The sequence below is a fragment of the Penicillium robsamsonii genome (assembly GCF_028829455.1).
Source record: "Penicillium robsamsonii strain IBT 29466 chromosome Unknown utg000001l_segment0_segment0, whole genome shotgun sequence".
Taxonomy (NCBI): Eukaryota; Fungi; Ascomycota; class Eurotiomycetes; order Eurotiales; family Aspergillaceae; genus Penicillium; species Penicillium robsamsonii.
In genome coordinates, this window is record NW_026643219.1 from 4,941,308 (window position 1) to 4,962,501 (window position 21,194).

Below are 21,194 nucleotides of genomic sequence, written 5' to 3' on the forward strand. Positions count from 1 at the left end.
GTTATAATTTGTACTATACTGTGATTATTATGGAGAATATGTAAAATATAGCATTCCTCTCATTAGGCCAATATGGACATATAGGCGTCATTAAGCAAACTTTCTGATAGATATAGACATAGACAGCTTTGTATTAGATTAGAGTATAATTCAGGGGTTACCAAATGCGGAAGGAGAATGAAGACATCAAAGGCTATAACAGTGCCCCGAAGAAGTGTGTATTATACAGACGAGGAGAGAGTTATCAGGGGACATAAGAGGCACAGATGTCACGAAACAAGTGAAAAGACAACACCAATATGAGACGATCCGTGCGCCTCCAGACACATGCAAAAGGGATGTATCATACAGCCGAATCCAAGAGACAAGCAGAAAGATAGCAAGGAAGAGAAATTTTCCCGGGTCCAAAAGCCAGCCATATCCGAGCATAAAACCCTATCGTGATCATGATGTATGACATATGGTACAGAGTGAAGTAAAGAAGAGTGAAAATGCGGAATTAGAGGTCATCGAAGGAGTAAGAATCGAAGTTTTTGCCGACGACTTAAGCGTTCTTGACGACACCAACCTTGGCAGCCTATAAGAGAGAAAACAGTCAGTTCACAATACTCTAGAATCTTGAATATTAGTGGGTGGCACTCACCCGCAGAACGCGGCCATTGAGCTTGAAGCCCTTGCTCTGGACGTGCATAATATCGCCGTCCTCAAGACCAGCAGCCGGAGCCATGAAGGTAGCCTCGTGCAAGTTGGCATCGAACTTCTGGGTCTTACCGTCGACCTTCTGGGCGGGATCGAAGCGCTCGAGACCGTGCTTCTGGAGAGTGTTCAGGAGGATGTCCTGGGTCATGTTGAGACCGGCGACAAGATCGTGGAGGTCCTTGTTCTCTTCCGTCTTGGCAACGGCGAGCTTCTCCGCGGGCACGGCCAGCAGCGCGCGGTCAAAGTTGTCGATACTGTCGAGGAGGTCCTTGGCGAAACCCTGGATGGCGAACTTACGGGCGGCGTCCATGTCGCGCTTGTTGCGCTCAACGAGGTTGCGGGAGTCGGCGACGGAGCGGAGCCATTTATCCTAATAGGAAGGTTGGGTTGGTATTCGTCTGCGAAATAGCTGCGGAGCTACCCGTAGTAGTATGGGGAAATAACCTACCTTGAACTCAATGGATTCCTTGGTCTTCTGTTCGAGCTCCTTCTTGACGGGGTCCTCGGCCTCTGCATTTTCTGCTGTCTCGGTTTCGGTGGCTTGCTTAGTCTCTGTCGAGTAGAGACGGGTAGACCGGGGAGCGAATGCCCGGATAGCCGGGATACGTGGTTGTTGTGTAGTCCGTCGCAGCGCCAGCGATGCAGTGGAGGGAGATGTGGAGAGAATGGAGCGGGCGGCCTGAGCCTGTCTGAAGATGGTTCGTTGGAACATTATGAATAGTGTGACGTGGAATTGAGAATGGAGCTCTGTGAACTTGATGCGGAACTATTTGTCCTCGGATAAAATTCATCGGGAATCACCTGACCGCCTTGGCCTTGGCCTTGGTAAGGAAAAACGCTGGGCCGAGAGGACTTCAAGGTTCTTCTGACTTCTACTAGATCAGGACTTAGTAGAAGAGTAAATGATACACATAACATCATACAATATCATGGCTCCCTTTCGATCTGATATATGGTACCTAATACGTTGATATTAAATTGGTTATCAGCTTAGTCAATGGGCAACTATCACTACTTACCACGAATTAGTTACCGCAGATCATTGTATAAACTTAGTTGAACCAGGACTTTATTGATTTGTGACTTGCAACTATCGCCCAATGGGCCCGTTGCAAACCCGAGCATACAAAGGATAGAATTCCGACTCCAATATGTGTTCAATCGGAGTTCTATTGCTCATGGCTTTTGTACAAGTTGCTTTAGCGTAACGACCAGGCATCACAAAACATCAACACAGACTGCCGGTTGTCCGGGCATATTGCTTCGAGGGACTCTTCTTTTTTACTCTTCGGATTAGTGCCCTTGATACTTGATTTCTTCTACTTCTTGGCCTTCTGTTTCCATTTTGTTACGAATACTTTTAGGATTGATGTGAGATCTTGACCTACAAGTTCTTAGCTCTCATACTGGTTCAATATGCAGAGAAGTATGCCTTTCAAGTAAGATGATGGTTGATCACCGCTTCATTAATAAAGGTTCTTACTCTAGGTTGACAATTTCCCGGCTAGATCAACCCTGTGATCACGACGCACTCACTATGTTGCTCTTTCCACATGACCGTCATTCTTTTCGAATTGAGCAATGTTTGACAACATGATGTTGGCGATCGACTCTAGCGCTTCACGAGATAAGAAAACTTGGTTCCCGGTCACAATCACGTTAGGGAGCGTAATCAAGCGCTGAAAGGTGTGGTCTCTGACGATCTTTTCAGATGAATCGCGGAAGAAGAGAGGATTCTCCTTCTCATAGACGTCCAGTGCCGCTCCACCCACGTGTCCAGATTCCAATCCGTCTAGAAGAGCGGTGCTGTCAACCAACGAACGTCCACTATTTACAATAACCACTCCTGGTTTCGTGGTCTTCAGGCTGCCTGCGTCGATGAGATGCTGGGTGTCTGGTAGCAGAGGACAGTGTAGGGACACCACATCCGCGTGGTGGAGTGGTTCATCCTTACCCACATATTTCACGCCGATGCTAACAAGATCTGGATACTCCACAACATCGTGTGGCCACACCCAAGGCTTGGTCGGTCGTTCCCGACCTACCAAAACACCGATATTGCCAGTGCCAACGACACCGATATTTCGACCGTACAAATCACTGCCGACAAGACTATTGAGAGAAAATTTGTCCTCTCGAACCCGCAGCCAGGCTTTGTGAATTTTGCGTTGTAAAGATATGACCAGACCCAGGGTGTATTCTGCTACTGCGTTGGGAGAGTAAACAGGGACCCGGCATTCCCACGTTGGAATGTAATGACCTCTCTATGATGGGTACAAAATCCGGCTTCATGAGTGTTGAACGCCCATGATTTTGACTCATGATGAAATATTGCCACCGAGTCCCAAAGTATGAAGCCAACATTCTTTTCAGTCCGATCGCACATTTTGAAATTCATATATCTTTCGTCATTGACATAGGGAAGATGCCACAGAGAAGTATAAGAGGTTAGTATTGAAAATGACGTAAATAAGCATGGCGAGGCAATGATCTCCCAGTATGTATCTGGTCGAGTTTGTAAGCGTTCACGGTTGTTTGAATACACAGGTAATACCAACGCATAAGGGGCTCTAAGAAATTTTGTTTACTGAACTTGTTTGGCTTATATCTATATATCTACAGGTCTAACCATGAAACTTGTCATCGTACATATTGGAAAATTACGATAAAAGATCTATATTACCATTCCTACTAAGCGGGTGACCCCTAGGAAGACAACTCACAGGTCCTTGCTCTGTGTACTTGAAGCCCAATAGAGTTAACAATTACCCACATTGCTCAATCGTCTAGGTTTATCAAGCCTGCTGTGGCTAGAGCAGCTCTCCTAGCCAGATCCTAGCCAGATAATGTCAGAGAAAGAGCGTATAGTCAAGACATGATATGCAACTCACATCGGTTCTTTCTCGTACTAGAATAGCAATTCCGATGAGAAAGAAATCATGAGAAGGTGGGGTAGTTGGATTCCCGCATATTGGAGTGACGTCGGCATGCAAGGATGTTCAGTATAAACTAGAACCATTTCAACAACTTTGAATATTTCCGCTATCAATAGTCCAAAAACAGTATGTCGGGCCAAATCACCCACCGTCGCGCCTTTAGACGAACAGACGATTATACTCCCGGAAAGCCGAAGTTAAAGCTTGTCCAAGAAGCGCTCGTGTTACCACTTGCACCGACCGCAGTCTTGATCATAGTCCATGCCGTCGCACTTAACTACCGAGACGCCAACATCGCGAATGGCGGGAACCCTTGGCCCGTGGTTCCAAATGGGATATTGGGCAACGACGCGGCGGGCGAGGTCCTCGCAGTTGGAGATAAGGTGAAGACATTGGTGGTCGGGGATAGGGCCGGGCCAATTACGGATACTGAGAATATTTCCGGGCGTGAAGTGAAGCGCTCATGGCTGGCAGCAGACGAGGATGGAGTTATGGCGGATCATATCATTTTCAACGAGGATGCTCTGTGTAAGCTCCCGGACTATCTCGACTGGGTTGAAGCTGCTTTGATTCCTTGCGCTGGTGTTACCGCTTGGTCGGCGTTGAAGGGTATGCGTATTGGACAGACTGTGTTGATTCAAGGTATCTGCTCCTGGAGTTGAGGCTTGGGCCGACCTTAACAACTGAATTAGGCACTGGAGGGGTCAGTGTCTTTGCACTCAAGCTTGCAAGGGCAGCGGGCCTTCGGATAATTTTGACATCTTCGAGTGACAAGAAGCTCGAACAAATGAAGACCAAGTATTCGAACCCGCCGATCATGATGATAAATTACTCTCAAATGCCAGACTGGGACAAGGAGGTTCTCAGGTTGACCAACGGCATTGGTGTGGATATTGTTGTTGAAACTGGCGGGTCAAGCTCTTTGGTTAAGAGTATAAGATGTACTCGACGTGGCGGTGTGGTCAGCCAGGTCGGATATCTCTCACGACAGGACCCTAACGACCTGCGGGAGCTGATCCCGGCCATTATCGATCGGAGGACTATTTTGAGGTGAGGTTTATGCTATGATACTTTGATTATTGGATACCGGAGTCTGACTTGAGCCAAACAGAGGTATCAATGCAGGGTCAAAGCATGATATGGAGGACTTTTGTGCTGCGCTATCAGCAGCTCAAACGCCGTTGAATGACCTCATTGACAAGATATTCCCATTTGAGCAAGCCGAAGAGGCTGTTGAATATGTTTGGCAGGGTAAACAGATTGGAAAGATTGTGCTCCGTATCTAGACATAGGTCTCGCCTCTTCGAAGGCACTGCAATATGTGACTACATGGACGATGTCTCGAGCTCAAAGAATCTAGTCAATACCTGGGACTAGGGGCAGATATGACATTCAATCCATTTTACATGTTTGTCAGACTATGTATGAAGGAAGCATGATCATTATGATATGTCGCTTAATTGGGGTATTTTGAAACCATATGAAGCCATGGGAGACTGGTAATCTTAACAATTCCCGCAACTAACCCTGGGAAATCACCATCCACCTTCAAAAGAAATTGCTTCCTCTCAACGGGAATGGGGGCTCTGTGCGTTTTCGGCATGAGACTTCAGGATCCGCATGATGGCACGACCTTCCTCTTGATGCTCCTCCCTCTTCTTGTCCAACCCGTATTCAACTAGAATTGCATTCTCAGACATGTGTCTCCTCTTGAACCATCCACTCTCGGATTGTGTCAGCGGCTCTACGCCAGAGGCCCGAATCAGACCGGAGGCTTTCAAGATTGCAAACCTCTGCCGCTCGGACTGGGGCCAGAAGGCATGAATCATGTAGAGTCCATTCCGGAGCAAAGGTGAAATTCCGAACTGATGACCGAATGGAGGATCGCTAAGTTGGACTTGGTACAGGCTGGGGCCTTGACCCATGGGCTTGAAGTAGGCCACGGTACGACCACTTTTGCTCATAATTTCACCGGATTTATCTGAGGAAGGCGGGCCGCCCCAAGTGATAATGTAGTCGTCCGTCACAGGGCTTCCAATAATATTACAGAGGATTGCAGGGGTATGTAGCACGTTCTTCAAGTGGAGGGAGCCGTCCGTATCCGAATCAGTCTGGGTAGGCGATCTCATGGTGGCGAGGTTGACGGTTCCCATCCCAATGACTTCGACCGAGCCTCCAGCTATATCCGTGACATAGGACCTGAATGGGATGTAGTCTTTTCCGAACCAATGGCGATCTTTGACAACACTAATTGAGTTAGATAGATGCATTCAACTTTTCGAGGGGGGAAATACTCACTGGGTGTCGGAGTGATTGGAAAAGACCCAGGCGGGACATAGAGGAGGCGGCCTCTGAGTATTTTGGGGCATCGGGGCCATGGTGAAGCAGTGATTTGTGTCAAGACAACCCCGAGGAGCTGGGGAAAGTTTGCTGAAGAAGTTCAGTTCTGATTCTAGAAAACACAGATACAGAAAAAGATCCGTACGCTGTATTCGCTATGTGAAGAAGTTGGTTGAAGGATGAGGATGAGAGGGAGACGAAGAGAAGTAGAGGGAAAGAGGGAAAGAGTCAAAGACAGGACTTGTTTGTCTGTTGGCGTGATTTCACTGTAGCCTCAGACCTCACCCATTTTCTATCTGCATTACAAGTGTGTCCAGACAGTCATAGAAATTATCAGCTTACTGTCGTTGAGGACCAGGTGTTTCTCCCTTACAGACAGACTCGGCATTCTATGAACTAAAACTGTCTGCCCAGGCATGAACATAAAGTCAATAATCTATCTCATGAAGTGATAATGATATGCGTCGTCAACGCTGTCAACCATCATATAAATGAACAAGTTTGATGATGCTCGTCCCGTCGGCCAGGATCTCTTTCTCTTCCTCAAGTTGGTAGCCTCCCCATCGTGGGAGTAACACTGTCCAGACATACCAGTAGAGAACCCCAAAGAGTACACTGTGTTTGTTAGCTAGAAAACCTCGCATGGAAAAAGGCTGCCACCCACATTCCAATCCCGACAATTGCATAGGTAGCATAGAAGAAATCGACATCCCCTTTCCAATTCGGCGGCGGGATGAAGGGTGCTACTAGCAGGACTAAACACACCACAACTCGTAACCAGACAGCGGGCAGCCACGCTTTGAATGGTCGTGGAAGGTAAGGCTCCCGGTATCGTACTAAAAGGAGACCGACGGTGATTGCCAAGGAAAACATCTGTCCAGGGTATCCCTCCAAGTCCAAGATAAAGTTATATACGTCCCCTTGTGGCGGTAGGGCGAGAACCAACACAGAAGGGATATAGTGTACAATAAGTCCACCTAGCGGAGTGCCAAATGGCCGCGAGGATGAGAGAATATTTTGCCATGGAAGAAAGCCTTGTCGGGCTATCTCTTGATTCACACGTGCCTAAAAATGTTAGTATTTAGCAGCTTTCAACTCCATATATCTCAAAAGCGTACCAAGGCAAAGGTCACCACCATCACATTCCCGGCAGCTGATATGGCAATAGCAAGTGGAAAGAATATCTTTCCGACGTGGTCCCCGAATAATCTTTGGAATAGTAGTGCGCCCACCAGTTCCCCGTTATTTTTGATATCTTCGAGCGGAATGACCAGGAAGTATGAAAGATTCGCAAGAAAGTATAGGCCACCGGCTGTGATTAGTGCAGTTGGACAAACGGTCTTTATTATTCCCACGGGATCATGAACCTCACTGAGGACATTGTTCACGTTGCTCAACCCAGCATAGGAATAATAGACTTTGAACAAAGCCGACGAAAGTGGACTCCAACTCCAATTCGATCCTTCCCATATCGAATCCCAAGACAATGAACTGCCGACCGTTGACACTGGAGAGATATTATCAGTATCTCTATAGAACTGGAGAAAAACAACCCAGATCCCCGTCAAGGACATGGCGCCAATGAGGAAGATCTTCACCCAGCCAAGGACATTCTGGACAAAGATGCCAGTCTTCAAGAAACAGCCGTGAACAATAGTGATGGCAGTCAAGAGGCCAACAGCGAGCATCTTATGCTGAAGCTCAGTGGGCTCAATACTCAGCGCGAAGAGCGTGTATTTCGAAAATATAATGCAGTTGCTCGCTGTGAACCCCAGAAGCACTACCTGGGCTGTTATAAGGCTTGATGCGAGAAACCGCGGTCGGGGATAGGCATACTCGAGGTACACCTGCGCAAAAAGTAAACGAATTTAGCCGACTTGTCTCTGCAATGCTGCAGCAATGTCTTTTACCTTTTCTCCTCCTGAGCGAGGTAGCATGCATCCGAATTCCATCGAGACGGCTAGGCCGCAAGCTGATAATATCGTCCCAATCAGCCATACTAGCAAGGTCAATCCGATACTTCCGGCAGATTTGACGATTGAGCCTGGTGTTGCGAAAATACCGCTCCCAATCACGCGCGAGACGACTAATATATACGCGCTTGGCCAGTTGATGCTCTTTCTGTAGGGCGTCCCTGGTAGGGTGTCGGGGTATGGCGTACGAAACTCATCGGAGGAGAGGCTGGGTGCTTCTGGCTGGGATCTCTGAGATAAGATGTTGGAGGGAATTGATGGGTTTAAGAGAGGCTGTCTTTCTTGGATGTCCATAACGAGCTGTAGATGGTTAGAGTATAGTTTGAACAACTATTGATTTATAGCGGCTACGCGAGGGAAATTGTTCAAACATTTAAATGATTTCAACCCAAAGAGGAGAATCAAGGAGATAAGGTATAGGTGCTTGGAAATCATCATGGCTGGCACGTCATTCAGGCTGACTGTTGTGTATCGGATCCTTGCAGCTATGTGGTTGACGCCATAGGAGTGTGATCGTACAACTCACATTAGATAAAAAAGCTTATTGCGCTCTGTTGAAATCGATCCTAAACTATGGCTGAGTACTCTATTCGAAAATAATGACTCGTCGTACTATATATAACTCGGGGGATTATTTAGAGGGACAAAACAAAACAAGTAACATTCCAGTAACTATTTCTAAAGCCCAGTTATTCATCTAACTTCGAAATTCCTAAGCTTCCAAAACACCAGGTTGAATATATTCGGAAAGTATCCTCATCAGAGTACATATCGGCTGTTTTCGTATTAGTAGATCCCAGGACCAATTAGTTGATGAAAACCTACAAAGTCAAATTCTCCCTGTCTGTCAAATCCAATTGACTATTATCCACGATTCGAGCGACCTTTCCCCCATCCGACCCGACGGTCTCGACAATCCCATTGCTAGCAACTTGATCAGCTTCCGCGAGCTTGTCACGGCGTTTGTTCTCTCGGCTTAGGTAGATCCGAAGCGTAATAATAATGATCGAAGGAAGAATTGCAGCGACCTTAAGAGCTGTAAGCCAAATGTTCCACATAGCTTTACAAAAACAGCACCTACCACAAGCAAAATAATCCAAGTTGGTTTATACCGAGGCTTGAGTCGTTGTTAGTATGACAACGGAAGTCAGGTCCAACGAACAACTTACCTTCCACTGCGGTCGGAACAATTGCGGGGAGATAATGTTTCCTAGTCCATATCCAATATGATAAAGCGCAATGACGGTAGTTTTCTTCGTATGACCCGCTGACGCATTGGCAGCCCATATCATCACAACGGCATATGGGATACCGGTTGTAGATCGAATCCAGATTCCAGCGATGAGACCCCATCGATTGGACCAGGGCAAGGCTGTGGGGTTAATTAGCAGTGGACCACATTAAAAAGAAGAGAACTGCTCACCTAGTAGAAGGATACTTGAAAGAGCGCCTGGAATATATGCAATGAGTGATATCCATGCTCGGCAGTCCTGGATGTCTCAGTTTACATCCACATCAAATGACCGGGCCTGATTTACCTTGGTGTGGTACAATGTGATTGCAGCTGTTATAAGAGAAAAGAATGATACGACTCCCGTCACGGTTCCTAACAGTGTTGTTTGAAGAATAGTGAAACCAAATGAATTGATGATCAGCGAGTATTGATTTGTTATTCCGTTTGCCATTTCCTGGGACCAGGCGTGTAGGAAGAATAGCCATGTTTTGGGGTCTTGAATTGCCTCGATAAACCTAAAACTCTAGTCAGTTAGTGCATCTTGAATTTCTTTGGGTACGAGGTCTGACTGATATCTTTTGAAAAGCTTCTGCTCAATTCCAGAATGGTTTTCTTTGATCCGCAGAATAGCCTTTGCACGCTCTTCGTGTGTCAGGAAGTTGGCATGGATAGGGCTGTCGGGAAAGAAGAGATAGACGAAGACACCGAAAATGACTGTGAGGACACCAGTGATAACTAAAATAGAGGTTAGCAACCGGAAGGATATACTCGGGAAACAAACATACCCATGAACCATTTCCACGGAGAAAAGCTGCCTGTTTTAATCCAAAGAACACCATAAGACAGCAAACCCGATGTAATAGGACTTGAGTTGCCAATTGACCACATAACCGGCATCATGACGGCTTGCTCGCCATAAGTAAAGAACATGGACATGGAAAGCAGGAATGCCGGAACGATGGATGCTTCTGCTACCCCAAGAAAAAAGCGAACAACAAAAAGAGAGGCAAAGCTGTTGCAAGGTATATGCAAGAGGGTAATTGCGCCCCTTTTAGAGCTGATCAGTGACTGATGTACCATTATTTGACAGGTGAAGAACTTACCATACTATCAAATTGCCAGCCAGCCACTTCCCAACAGGAAACCGCTGCAAAGCCCAATTCTGTGGCCATTCAGCCAAAAGGTACCCGAAATAGAAAATTGAAGAGAGCCAGTTATATTGATTCGAGTTCAAATGCGCATCTTGCATGATCCCTAAGATGGCAGAACTTCCAAGCTGCGAGCATGTTATTTACTGGATTTTCATATTGGGAAATTGATATAACATACCGTTTGCTTATCGACATACATCAAGTGATAGCCAATGCAAAGAAAGGGCAAAATTCGCCATAAGCATTTGTTGCGAATCTGTAGAGCTTCTTCGGGGGTGGGGTCTGTGACTTGAATTTTCGAGAACAGCTTAAAACTCTCATCGGCGAATTGATCAGGGAGCTTTGGCGCGTTAAAGTCATTATCACTTTCTTCATTGGTGTGCGTTTCCGCCTTGAAGCCGGATTTGAGGTTTGCTACTGCCATAATGTGAGATATAGGGCACGCAGAGTGAAACAACGCGACTCAGTTGAATGTACATAGATAATTGCAGCCCGGCACCGGTACTTATGATGCTCACTAACCTACAGATACAATTGCGCAATGTTCCTGAGCTCCGTCGTCTTCACACTACTGAGAGCTTCCCATGCAGATAAGGAAGAGGACTGCGGGGTCTACAGTAGTCTTCTCCTAATCTGGAAGGTCGTGCAATAGTACCTCACTTGGCAGAAGTCTATGGTTATCTAAGCGTAATCCTCACTTGTATAAACGCGATTCTGACCCCGAATTACGCCTAAAGTCGCCATTGCGGGGTTGCGTCAGCGCTGCATTGTTGGCGTGCTTAAAGGCTTGTGGCCGCCATCCGAACTACAAGAACTTTGATTTTGCCACTAACTTTTGGTTGCAAATGGTGGGTGTTGACGGGTATCCAATTGTATCAAGATGACAGAAAAAAAGAACCCATTCGCGTCTTGATTGCCGGTGCAGGTATCGCAGGTCTTGCAACGGCTATATCGCTAACACGCATATCAAATCTTCCAAATTTGGATATCCAACTATATGAACAGGCTCCAGAGCTCTTGGAAATAGGAGCTAGCATCGCGCTCAGTCCAAATGTAGGTATTACGCATTATCTTGAAATGATTATACAATCTAATCATGAATATCGAATGTCAGGGCATGCGCACACTGGAGAAACTCGGCGTACACAAAGCCCTAACAGACGAAGTCGGGTTTAGAGGCCCAAGTGGAATTCCACAGATATTCCGGTATGAAGTCGTCACATATACTCAGGTTGTACTGTTCAGCACACTGACCGATAGACGAATAGCCACTGGAAAACGGACCAAGTCGTGTCCATAGACAATCATGCCAACGTCACTGATCCCCGTCATCATACTACTCGCTTCCACCGGGGTCATGTACACTCTGCTTTGCTCGAGCATGTCCCCAAAAGATCAATCCATTTGGACAAGAAGATTGCGCGCGCGGAAGCTGACCAGGCTGGTGTTTCGTTGTATTTTGAAGACGGGAGTAGTGCCCACGGAGATATCCTTATTGGAGCAGATGGGATTCGATCGGTTTGTGATATAAGTTTGATTAGCATTGCGTTTTGCTAACTCGAGTTCAGAGTGTCAGACAATCGTTCATTCCGGATTATAAGCTACGGTTCAGTGGGAAGGTATTCATGAGGGCGACGTTTGATGCCTCGTTGGTAGAGGGCAAGATCCCTGACTTACCTACTGATTCGATGCACTGGGTATGTTAACTGTGTTGGATAGTGTCAGAGTTATTGCTAACAATACCAACAGTGGGGTCCTAAAGACAACTTCTTTGCGTCTCGGCTTGGTAAGTGAAAAAGAATCGGCATTTTATCTCTGCAGAGATCTGACGAAAGCTAGGCAAGGACCAGTACACCACCGTTGGTGCATACGATGACCCGCGCTCAGCAGAGGAGGTGGAGAAGAGCATTGCGTGGGATCAGCTTGGCAATGTAGAGTTTTTAAGACAGAGATACAAGGTACGTCCTCAATTGACCTATCCGTGCTCACCTGACTCACAGCCCATAGGACTGGAACCCCACGGTCAAAGCTCTGGCAGAGCTTACACCATCCACAAATCTCTATCCCAATTTTGCGGGAGATGCTCTCCCAAACTGGGTCTTTGGGTCACGGGTGACTCTAGTCGGAGACGCAGCCCACGCTCATGGTGGTGCCTTCGCAGCCGGAGGCTCGCTGGCACTAGACGACTCACTCGCCCTTGGCCTTGCATTCAAACATGTTTTCTACAATAGAAATGCCACGTTCTCAGCTAGAAATATCTCCAAGGCATTGGGGCTGTACAGTCAAACTAGGCAGCCGCATACGGCTCGGTTGCTGCGTATTGTGCACAGCCAGATTGACAAGAAAGGTACTATTTTTGCGACACGCGAAGAAGAAGATGCGGCACTTATTGCTCGAATGACTGGCAGGCCAGATACAGTGTGGCTATCGGAACACGATGTCGAAGCTGCGTTCAATGCGGTTGTTGAACAACTGGAAGGGGCGCAGCGACTGGTACGCCTTGCTGAGCCGGAAAGAAAGATAGGCGGAGAGACCCAGCTCCAGGGAAGTAAGTTATAGAATAGATTCATTGCCTCGTGGTTCATTCAACACAGTTTTTAGCTCATGAAGGGATTGTGTTTACGCTCAGTCACTTTTTCTTGGCAGTTTTTCAATTGTAAGACATCCTAAAGACATCCGTTTGTTGGGATCCACATATAGGAGTGCATTTTGCGACATTCGGCCCAAAGTAAAAGCAAGGCTATGGTCTGGGGTCCATACGCTTGCGGGCCGGTGCCACAAAGAGCTGTGTCAGTGCCATAGCCTGCTTTTCTTTCACCATGTCTGGGGCATAGAACATGTGCTCCATAAATAATTAAGTAGCCTTGCAGTTAAAGCAAACGCGTCTAGTCCTCATACTATTTTAAAGGCCAAGGCTTGGGGAAGAAACTGCGGGTGGCAATGCATGATAGTGGAGGCCCTAAAGGTGTAGGCAGAATGATAACAAGCCAAAGGGGGGGCTTAGGCAAGGCGAAGGATGAGGGTCAGTCTTGGAGAGTTCTCCGTACAACGCTGTATACATCGTACTCCGGACTGCTGTCATCCCGTGTTCGATTGAGTCGGATGTCCCGGCAGAAAAAGGGGCGGAGTTTCTGTTGAGAGGTCACGGGGTGTGGCTAAACTGAATGCAATATGGATGTGGCGTGTGTGGCGCATGCACAGCGCTATGGCTGAGAACGTTATAGTTTATTCTGGTAAATTGGTAAATTCCAGTAAATTTTAGCAAAACAGGGTAAAAGCATAGTAGATCACATAGCCCTTTGATCTGAAAGAGTTAGGCTTAAGCTGGGAGCAGGTGGATCGACAGGAACGTGGAGGCGTGGAATGTAAGAGGCAGTGCAGGGGGGTGACGATACATTCATAGCTGCGCCTCACGAGTCTGTACTCTGCGTTCTGTATTAAAGAAAGGCAAATCCAGACACTTTTTATCCTTTCCAAACCATTCTGAATCATTTTCGTCATCTGACAGTCTATTGGAAATTCTAGAACGTTTCTCTCAAACGGTTCTTATCCGGTGGCAACCTCCTTTATCTTCTTATCCAACCTCTCCTCCTACAACCAAACAACCCAAACCATACAACACACGAAATGGCTACTTCAGTTTCGACACCCAGATCTCTGGCTTCAGCGCCCGAATTCACTAGCTCACCCCCGTCCTCCTCCTCACGGCCATCTCTATCCCTCGATATCGCCAACATGCCCGGACTCTCCCAGCCAACACCACCCTCCAACACTCTCCTAATCACCAACCTCCACGATCTTCTCGTCTTCCAACCGCCAGCACTGGAAGAAATCCGCAACCAAATTACCGCTGTGGCACCCCTAAACTCCTTCTCCCCACTCCCCTCAATGCGCCGCATCGTGTGCTCCTTCCATAACGAGTCCGACGCCACCGCCGTGCGCAAGCTCCTGGACGGCAAGCGCCTGCTCAACCGCGACGTTTACCCCCGGATCTACTTCGGCGAGCCGACCGCAATCCTAGACGGTGGCCGACCAAAGCTCCTCGAAGCCCCGCAAGTCTCCAAGATGTTCTTTATCTCACCGCCACCCAGCCCGCCACACGGATGGGTCGTGCGCAACGAGGACCCGCCCAACAAGGAAGTCCACGCTACGGATCTTGCTCACGCACTGTCCCAACTGAATACGGATCAGACGCAGTCTGACTCTGCAGTTGACCCCGCGACGCCGGTCTCTATCTCCTCTGATAAGCGCACGTCGAGCTGGCCGGTTGCGGGCTCCCAGCAGCGCAGCAGGAGCAGCACCATCATCTACAACCCAGAAGACCATGGCAATAGTCCCAATCTTCCGGCTGTTATGGTTGAGGATATGACGCTGGATGCTGAGGATGTGGATATGGATTCTGAGATGAGCCCGATTGAGATGTCGGTTAACCAAATGCCGCCCAAGACGTCTCGTCCGCCGGTTGAGTTGATGGAGTAGATTGTTTCTGGGGATGATATTCTTTTGTGTTCTGCATTCTGATTTTTAGCGAGGCATGGTTGTGTATTGTGTATAGTCATTGCATCCGTGGCATGCCAGGCGTTGGGAAAGGATGGGAATTTCAGCAATTTGGGGACTTATAGCTTGCTCTTTATTGCTTTCTACAGAACTGTGTTTAATAAGATTTCAAAATACATATCTCTGATATTCATGCCTGATCTCTCTTGGTAGTTGCATCTGATAACCTATAGTAATGTTTACTCTGACGTCTGGGTAGTGAGCTCAGGCATCCTTTTTGACATAAGCACATTATATAGTACGCCACACTCTGCTCCGAATAAGTCCTCGCATAGTTCTAGCTCAACGACTTATGTCAAGAGACAAGAGTATGTGGAGTTGCATGCTTGGTTAGTAGTCTAGGGGCACTACCTGCTTGCTATTTAGATTGTTTCAACGCGCATGATGCAGTATCCCTTCTACAAAGATATTCGGTAGTTTTTTAGCAAAAGGTCCATGATATTCAGTATTTTCAGGTTCACTGAACCAACAAATAGATATTTGAGATACAGAGACAAGCCATTCTCTAGGGTCAGAAGACCGTCTCCAATTGCAAAAGATACAAAGAACAGAAAACTCCAGAGTGCGCCCCCAATTCACCAGGAAATCAAAACTCCATTGCGCATGCTCGAGCTCTATTTTTCTTGCTGGGTTATGCACGTTTAGAACCCATAGCTGCTCTGTCCGTACGGCGTAGCACCGTATGGTGTCTGTGCGCTAGCGCCCCAAGCACTGGCCGCACCGTTTCCATAGGCAGTCATGTTTCCATCAATGCCCTCAGGTGGCTCATAAGCATCAGGGTCATTGGCACCCATCATCTCGGCATCTTCGGCACCTCCGGCATGTCCATCTTCACCTTCGCCAAGGAGGACAGAGACGGTGGTTGCAAGCTTGCGCTGGAGCGACACGATACCCTGCTGGATAATCATATCTGGCTCAAGGTTGCCAATGCTCTCCACATCAAAGTAGAAGCAGTTAGGCTCGGCGTCGTAGTCGAAGGGCTCGTCAGGGTTGGCAGCGGGTTCCCAGGCAGCGTTTTCCGAGACAGGCCTATAAAAGTCGTTGTTAGCCAATAGATTCAAGGGACCCCGTGGATATCAAAGCAACACTTAAAATACGTACCATTCCTTCGCCGCATCCTGCTCATACCAGTAATCCACATGACGCAGGTTGTTGTTGGGGTCATATTCAAAACCGACAGCAGCAGTGGGTGCCCACTTTGCATGTTCCTTGGCAGTTCCCTTCTTCGCCAGACAAGTCATCTTAATCTCCTGCCCTTTACGCAGCTTGCAGATCAAGGGACCCTTATTCTCCGGGTCAGTGGTAACAGGATCACCAATCTTCTCGTTGATCCGCTCGCCGACGACAATCAGATCCCGCGCGTAGACGGACATGATGCCGCTACCGCATCGCGCATGCAGAGACAGCGTCACGCTGCAGCGCACACAGTGATCTTCGCAGTCGCAGTCTCGTGTGTAGTCGAGGTCTTGGTCGCAGTTGTACGAGTTCAAGGGGATCATGCCGAGGCGGTGGGCGAGGAACTCGTCGGGGAGGACTGAGGTGTTACTTTCGATTTCGATCAGGTCGAGTGCCAAAGTGGGCACTTCAGCAAGGATGGTTCGTCGGAGGGAGTTGGCGAATGCGAGGTCGACTGCAGTCAGTCTGAAGTCGACGCGGTAGGGCTCCGCCTGTGGGATTTGTGAGTTTTCTATCCTGCTACTCTGTGGAAGTCTCTCGGCTTACTTCGCGGACTGTCACTTGGGGCCCTGTGGGCTCGAGATCCATTTCGTAATCCATGTTGGTATGTATGCGGCAGCGCTGCTCGCCGCCACCCTTGTCTTGAGCTGGAGGTGTTTATCCGCGGTTCATAAAATTAAGGGGGTACGTTGAAGAGTACGAGGGGCAGTGATGAATGAGAGGGCAATGAGAACTGGTGTGGTAGATGATTCGAGCGCGAAGTTGTTGGCTTGAGGGCACGCGGATTTGCTCCCTCGGAGACAGCTTTTTGCGCTTTGCCTAATCGGGTCACACCTCTGAAAAGTGCCAATATCAAGTCGTTCGTTATTTTTTACATTTACATTTACAGTTATAATAAATACCTTCGCATATTCATTCCCTTCTTCTCCTTCTCGATTTAGAGAGTGGATGGAGTGGTTCAGATTTGATTCAGTTGCTGGGTGTAGACACTGGACCCAGCATCCAAAAAGCCATGCAAAAGACTGGTATCTAGAACTAAGGGAAGTGCGCTCGACCCAAATCTGGCAAGTGAAACAGTGCAAGCAATGGATTCAGATAAAATAGTCCGAAACCACAGTTGATAAATCAAGGGACCCTCCAGTATCAATGCAAGAATGTCCCAAAGCCCTCAAGCCTATTTGCAAAAAGCGTCTACCAGAGCGAGACAAAGCAAAGCACGCGGACTCAGATGGTTCATTCGCAAATGAAACAGAGGACGGGTAGCGGCAGCCCGTTAAAAAGATGCAAAAAAAAAAGGTAGACAAAGCCAATAGTAGAAGCGACGAAGCCACCGTTTTTGGAGTTGGTCATGTTGAGTCATTATCAGGGAGTAGCTCTCTCAGGAAAGCAATGCACATAAAGGTAGAAGAATGAGGAGGGGAGAGAGGTCGATGTGTAAGAGAAGTGAATGTGCACGCGATAGGGGCTACCGCTTCAACGAGCTGCGATTCAACGCTTCAAGCAACTCGGGTCGATTCGCGAGGGCAGTGGCCGCTTGGGCATAAGCCACCCATTGCCGTTTCCGCTTGTGCATCTCGGGCCATTCGGTTTCCTCTCGCTCGACGGAGACTTCAAAGAACTGATATGAGGCTTTGGGCGCTTGCGCCGTGAGAAGGCCGGACGGTCTCATGTCTGGGATGAGTCCCAGATCTCTGATGACAATGCAGATGACACCGGCTTCCTCCCAGGCCTCACGGCATGCAGCCTGCTCTGCGGTTTTTTCATCGAGCTCCCATCCACCCTTGGGGAGCACCCAACCTCCGGGTCCTGCGGACTGAATCATGAGGACTTTGGTCTTGTCGGCGGAAATAGGGACAACGCCGGCTACCAGTCGCTCGCCTTTTGAACCGTACCCTATGACAAGCCGTTAGAGTCAGGAAACACAGGGACGGTGTAGACGTAAGGGGGACGGGTCTCCCCTCCCCCCACGTGCGCAGCCGCAAAGCAACATCAGCGATAACTCACGTTGGTTTTTCCGCCCAACGCGGGCTTCCATAGATCGTATTTGAGCCATTGTGATAGACAATCGAATATCCTTGGATTTACTCCGAGATTTGAGTGGGGAGAAAGGAAAGTCCCCGGGGAAATGAAGAAAGAGAGAAAAAAAGGAAAGACCAGGGATATCAAAAAGATCAAGGAAAATCCAATAGATGATGCTCTATCAAGCTCCCTCGGAGCCTGTCAGGTCTCTGAGGTGAGAGTGAAAGCTCCAGGTGTCTGAGGGTGGTGTAGAGGAGCGGGAGTACAGCGTGAGGGCGGTCGGGGGGGGGGGAGGGGATTTTTTTTTTTTTTCCCTTTGGATGTTGCGAAGTCAATGGAGATCAGGTCTTCCCGTTTATGCCTGACGGGGGATTGGAGTAGTAAGTGGAAATAGGCATGGTTTTGAAAAGAAGATCTGAGAAATGGGAGGTTATTCAGGATGGAGAAATGAAGGGAAGTGGGAATGGAGGGGCACCGGCGGCGCAGTCCGGGAAAAGAGTCAAGGTTGCTTTTTTTTTATCTCATTTTTTATTATTTTCTTTTTACATATTTACAGTCTTTGTCCACTAGAGTCACTAGAGTTACTAGTCACTACAGTCACTAGAGAAAAGAGTCCTAGTAATGAGTTCAATGCTCTTGGGCTTTTCTCCTTTTCACTCTATATGGTCATGTGACTCTCCAGATCAAAGACCCATGTGAGATGTTTCGATATTTTGCTAGATTTTACTAGATTTACTATATTTGCTACAATCTGATATAATTCAATGTAATCTATCGCTAGTTAGTTGCCCTATAATTTAACCTTCAAATGTGCGAGTAATGAGCCTCTCAAAAACCTACGGGATTTGCTGGTACCGAGAAGGGGGAAGTTCGGCCGATTTGACGAGAAACTATAAGATCGGCTATGTGGCTTAAGAAATGAGATACATACACGGCTTAAAAAGCTATAGACATAAAACGCATCAGTCCACATAAACCGTAGACATATGCCCCTTACCGTATAGACCGTATTTACAAATCACCGACTTTCCCGACTTCAACTTTCAATCTCTCTCCCCCCCCCATATCACTCACGTCCAGTGCACGCCAACACATCTCCGAACTAAAGATGCAACGGGTTGACGCCGAACGCGCGCGAAAGCTGTCGCTATTCCGTCCACTGGGTAGGTCTCATACGTCCCACTCTCCTGCAGGGAACCACTGAGATAGACCTCTGTTACCCCGTGGCGCTTCCACTGGCCCAGAGCGCTACCACTTGGGGGAATTCCGCGGGGATATCAACGCCAATTCCTGCAGTTCTTTCATCGTCTAACCTCTTATGCAAAGACTAACGTGATGTGATATCCTGTCAGGTTACCAAAAGAACTCGTGTGGTTACTGCAAGTCCAAAGATGGAAGTTTGTTGTCCCTACCCCTACTTTGTTTCCTTTTTTTTTCTCTTCTAGGGCTAGAAAAGTTAGAAAGGCTGACATGTAAAAGGTGAATCGTACTACACCAATTCCACCTCCGTACTCCCGGAACATTATGAAGAGCTGATCAATGGCGGCTGGCGACGGTATGATCCCCGGTTTAATTTCCCTGTAACCCACCAGACTGACATCTTTTAGATCGGGAAATCTCTACTATAAACAAAACCTACTTCGGTCTTGTTGCCCTCATTATACTTTGAGACTAGAGGCATCCGCTTACCGGCCCCGCCGCGATCAACGCAAGGCCATCAACAAGTGGAACAAATTCATCCTTGGTCCCGAGTATATGCGAAAGGCAGCCCGGCTTTGTCCGCAAACCCGCGAGTATGCATTTCTATATTTAGTAAATTTGATATCAGATTATTGCTAACCAATCCATAGAGAGAAAAAGCATCGCAAGTGCAATTTCGACCTTTTGTCGGCTGTCCACCAGAGTGAGTACGACCACGTCAAACGGCCAATTGACCCTGCTACCAAGCTTCCCATCGAACCAGCGCACCGATTCGAAATCACCATTGAAGGTGACTCTGTGTCGCAGGCAAAGTTCGAGCTGTTCCTCAAGTACCAAACGGCCATCCACAAAGAGGATGTCTCTCACTGGAAACCCAAGGACTTTCAACGCTTCTTATGCGCAGGCATCAAGCGAACGCCAAATCCCCTAACAACCACCAATGCTTCTGAGAAGAAACTCGGTTCATGGCATCAGTGCTATCGTCTTGATGGCGAGCTCATTGCTGTTGCAGTATTGGACCTAGTCCCCAACGGTGTCAGCTCCGTCTACGTCTTGTAAGCTGATGGCTGATTGCACCTTGAAACACCAAAGTATGTGGTAAGCTGACACCACACAGCTACGATCCCGCATACGAGGAATGGGAGATCGGCAAGCTGAGCGCCATACGCGAAATTGCCTTCTCGGTCGAGAATCAGTATATGTACTACTACATGGGTATGTCGCAATTGTGGAACTAGTCCCTATTCGATGCGCTTCTAACTCTCAAAATACAGGGTACTACATTCACACCTGCCAGAAGATGCGTTATAAGGCCAATTTCCGCCCCCAGTACATCCTCGGTATGTCCCACACGTGTCTTAGTACATACTCTTTGTACCACAAGAAAACTGTGCACAACATCTGACCCTTTTCTCTGTTACTCAGACCCTGAATCCTGCGACTGGGACCCGCTTGATGGGGAAATGACAGAGAAACTCAATTCCCGTCCCTATGTCTCTTTGTCTCGGGACCGATCGTCTTCCCCTGCACCTCAAGTCTCAAAAAGTGACGCCAACCTAGAGGAGGTTTCCCTTTTTGATATTGGTATGCCCGGTGCTCTTACTGTGCCCGAAGTGGAAGCACTGGACCTGGATCATTGGCTGCTGTTCTTCAATGGCAACTTTGTTCACATGAAGGTGCGCATCTATCTTTTATCCGAACCCCTTGAGTCAGAGGGACGTCTTTACTAAATTCAATTAGGATCTGGTCAAATGGGAAACCATGTCAATGACTTCGCCAATGTCTATCAAGGGAATCGTCGCCGAGTTGGCCGCAGTCCTGGGTCCTAAGATTGTCCGAAACAGCGCAGTGGACTTGCTCGGTTGATCAAAGACGATATTTCAGGGGCAAGCTTTGAGCATATGTTCAC

At 47.9% G+C, this 21,194-nt stretch overlaps 11 protein-coding genes across 11 annotated transcripts; 4 read left to right on the plus strand and 7 right to left on the minus strand.

The window, feature by feature from the left end:
• Positions 1 to 544: 544 nt before the first annotated feature.
• On the minus strand, positions 545 to 1,411 carry grpE (mitochondrial nucleotide exchange factor MGE1; the record flags this gene model as incomplete). The annotated part of the gene is made up of 3 exons (XM_057226218.1): positions 545 to 577; positions 644 to 1,069; positions 1,148 to 1,411. 3 exons carry the CDS (start codon positions 1,409 to 1,411, stop codon positions 545 to 547), a joined length of 723 nt encoding a protein of 240 aa, XP_057090234.1.
• Positions 1,412 to 2,234: 823 nt separating this feature from the next.
• N7447_001943 (uncharacterized protein) lies at positions 2,235 to 3,350 on the minus strand (the record flags this gene model as incomplete). The annotated part of the gene is made up of 2 exons (XM_057226219.1): positions 2,235 to 2,905; positions 3,329 to 3,350. 2 exons carry the CDS (start codon positions 3,348 to 3,350, stop codon positions 2,235 to 2,237), a joined length of 693 nt encoding a protein of 230 aa, XP_057090235.1.
• Positions 3,351 to 3,763: 413 nt separating this feature from the next.
• N7447_001944 (zinc-dependent alcohol dehydrogenase family protein) lies at positions 3,764 to 4,921 on the plus strand (the record flags this gene model as incomplete). The annotated part of the gene is made up of 3 exons (XM_057226220.1): positions 3,764 to 4,277; positions 4,328 to 4,685; positions 4,747 to 4,921. 3 exons carry the CDS (start codon positions 3,764 to 3,766, stop codon positions 4,919 to 4,921), a joined length of 1,047 nt encoding a protein of 348 aa, XP_057090236.1.
• Positions 4,922 to 5,203: 282 nt separating this feature from the next.
• N7447_001945 (uncharacterized protein) lies at positions 5,204 to 6,013 on the minus strand (the record flags this gene model as incomplete). Its single annotated transcript, XM_057226221.1, has 2 exons — positions 5,204 to 5,882; positions 5,934 to 6,013. 2 exons carry the CDS (start codon positions 6,011 to 6,013, stop codon positions 5,204 to 5,206), a joined length of 759 nt encoding a protein of 252 aa, XP_057090237.1.
• A 438-nt stretch (positions 6,014 to 6,451) lies between these two features.
• On the minus strand, positions 6,452 to 8,278 carry N7447_001946 (putative methionine permease; the record flags this gene model as incomplete). The annotated part of the gene is made up of 4 exons (XM_057226222.1): positions 6,452 to 6,590; positions 6,640 to 7,040; positions 7,094 to 7,822; positions 7,886 to 8,278. 4 exons carry the CDS (start codon positions 8,276 to 8,278, stop codon positions 6,452 to 6,454), a joined length of 1,662 nt encoding a protein of 553 aa, XP_057090238.1.
• Positions 8,279 to 8,769: 491 nt separating this feature from the next.
• Positions 8,770 to 10,757, minus strand: N7447_001947 (uncharacterized protein; the record flags this gene model as incomplete). Its single annotated transcript, XM_057226223.1, has 9 exons — positions 8,770 to 8,976; positions 9,030 to 9,065; positions 9,118 to 9,320; positions 9,372 to 9,438; positions 9,487 to 9,697; positions 9,752 to 9,917; positions 9,968 to 10,230; positions 10,286 to 10,458; positions 10,512 to 10,757. The coding sequence occupies 9 exons, from the start codon at positions 10,755 to 10,757 to the stop codon at positions 8,770 to 8,772; spliced, it is 1,572 nt and encodes a 523-aa protein (XP_057090239.1).
• Positions 10,758 to 11,429: 672 nt separating this feature from the next.
• Positions 11,430 to 12,892, plus strand: N7447_001948 (uncharacterized protein; the record flags this gene model as incomplete). Its single annotated transcript, XM_057226224.1, has 6 exons — positions 11,430 to 11,539; positions 11,602 to 11,851; positions 11,902 to 12,030; positions 12,083 to 12,119; positions 12,173 to 12,291; positions 12,341 to 12,892. The coding sequence occupies 6 exons, from the start codon at positions 11,430 to 11,432 to the stop codon at positions 12,890 to 12,892; spliced, it is 1,197 nt and encodes a 398-aa protein (XP_057090240.1).
• A 1,068-nt stretch (positions 12,893 to 13,960) lies between these two features.
• cbpA (putative calcineurin binding protein) lies at positions 13,961 to 14,812 on the plus strand (the record flags this gene model as incomplete). The annotated part of the gene is made up of 1 exon (XM_057226225.1): positions 13,961 to 14,812. One exon carries the CDS (start codon positions 13,961 to 13,963, stop codon positions 14,810 to 14,812), a length of 852 nt encoding a protein of 283 aa, XP_057090241.1.
• Positions 14,813 to 15,531: 719 nt separating this feature from the next.
• On the minus strand, positions 15,532 to 16,666 carry N7447_001950 (DNA-directed RNA polymerase II core subunit RPB3; the record flags this gene model as incomplete). Its single annotated transcript, XM_057226226.1, has 3 exons — positions 15,532 to 15,919; positions 15,992 to 16,557; positions 16,613 to 16,666. The coding sequence occupies 3 exons, from the start codon at positions 16,664 to 16,666 to the stop codon at positions 15,532 to 15,534; spliced, it is 1,008 nt and encodes a 335-aa protein (XP_057090242.1).
• Positions 16,667 to 17,531: 865 nt separating this feature from the next.
• N7447_001951 (NUDIX hydrolase) lies at positions 17,532 to 18,145 on the minus strand (the record flags this gene model as incomplete). The annotated part of the gene is made up of 2 exons (XM_057226227.1): positions 18,071 to 18,145; positions 17,532 to 17,959 (listed from the first exon to the last, which is right to left on the minus strand). Exons 1-2 carry the CDS (start codon positions 18,117 to 18,119, stop codon positions 17,532 to 17,534), a joined length of 477 nt encoding a protein of 158 aa, XP_057090243.1. The 5' UTR covers positions 18,120 to 18,145.
• A 1,048-nt stretch (positions 18,146 to 19,193) lies between these two features.
• Positions 19,194 to 21,151, plus strand: N7447_001952 (arginyltransferase; the record flags this gene model as incomplete). The annotated part of the gene is made up of 9 exons (XM_057226228.1): positions 19,194 to 19,248; positions 19,438 to 19,482; positions 19,565 to 19,640; positions 19,693 to 19,878; positions 19,936 to 20,340; positions 20,403 to 20,500; positions 20,560 to 20,625; positions 20,711 to 20,961; positions 21,026 to 21,151. The coding sequence occupies 9 exons, from the start codon at positions 19,194 to 19,196 to the stop codon at positions 21,149 to 21,151; spliced, it is 1,308 nt and encodes a 435-aa protein (XP_057090244.1).
• Positions 21,152 to 21,194: the final 43 nt, after the last annotated feature.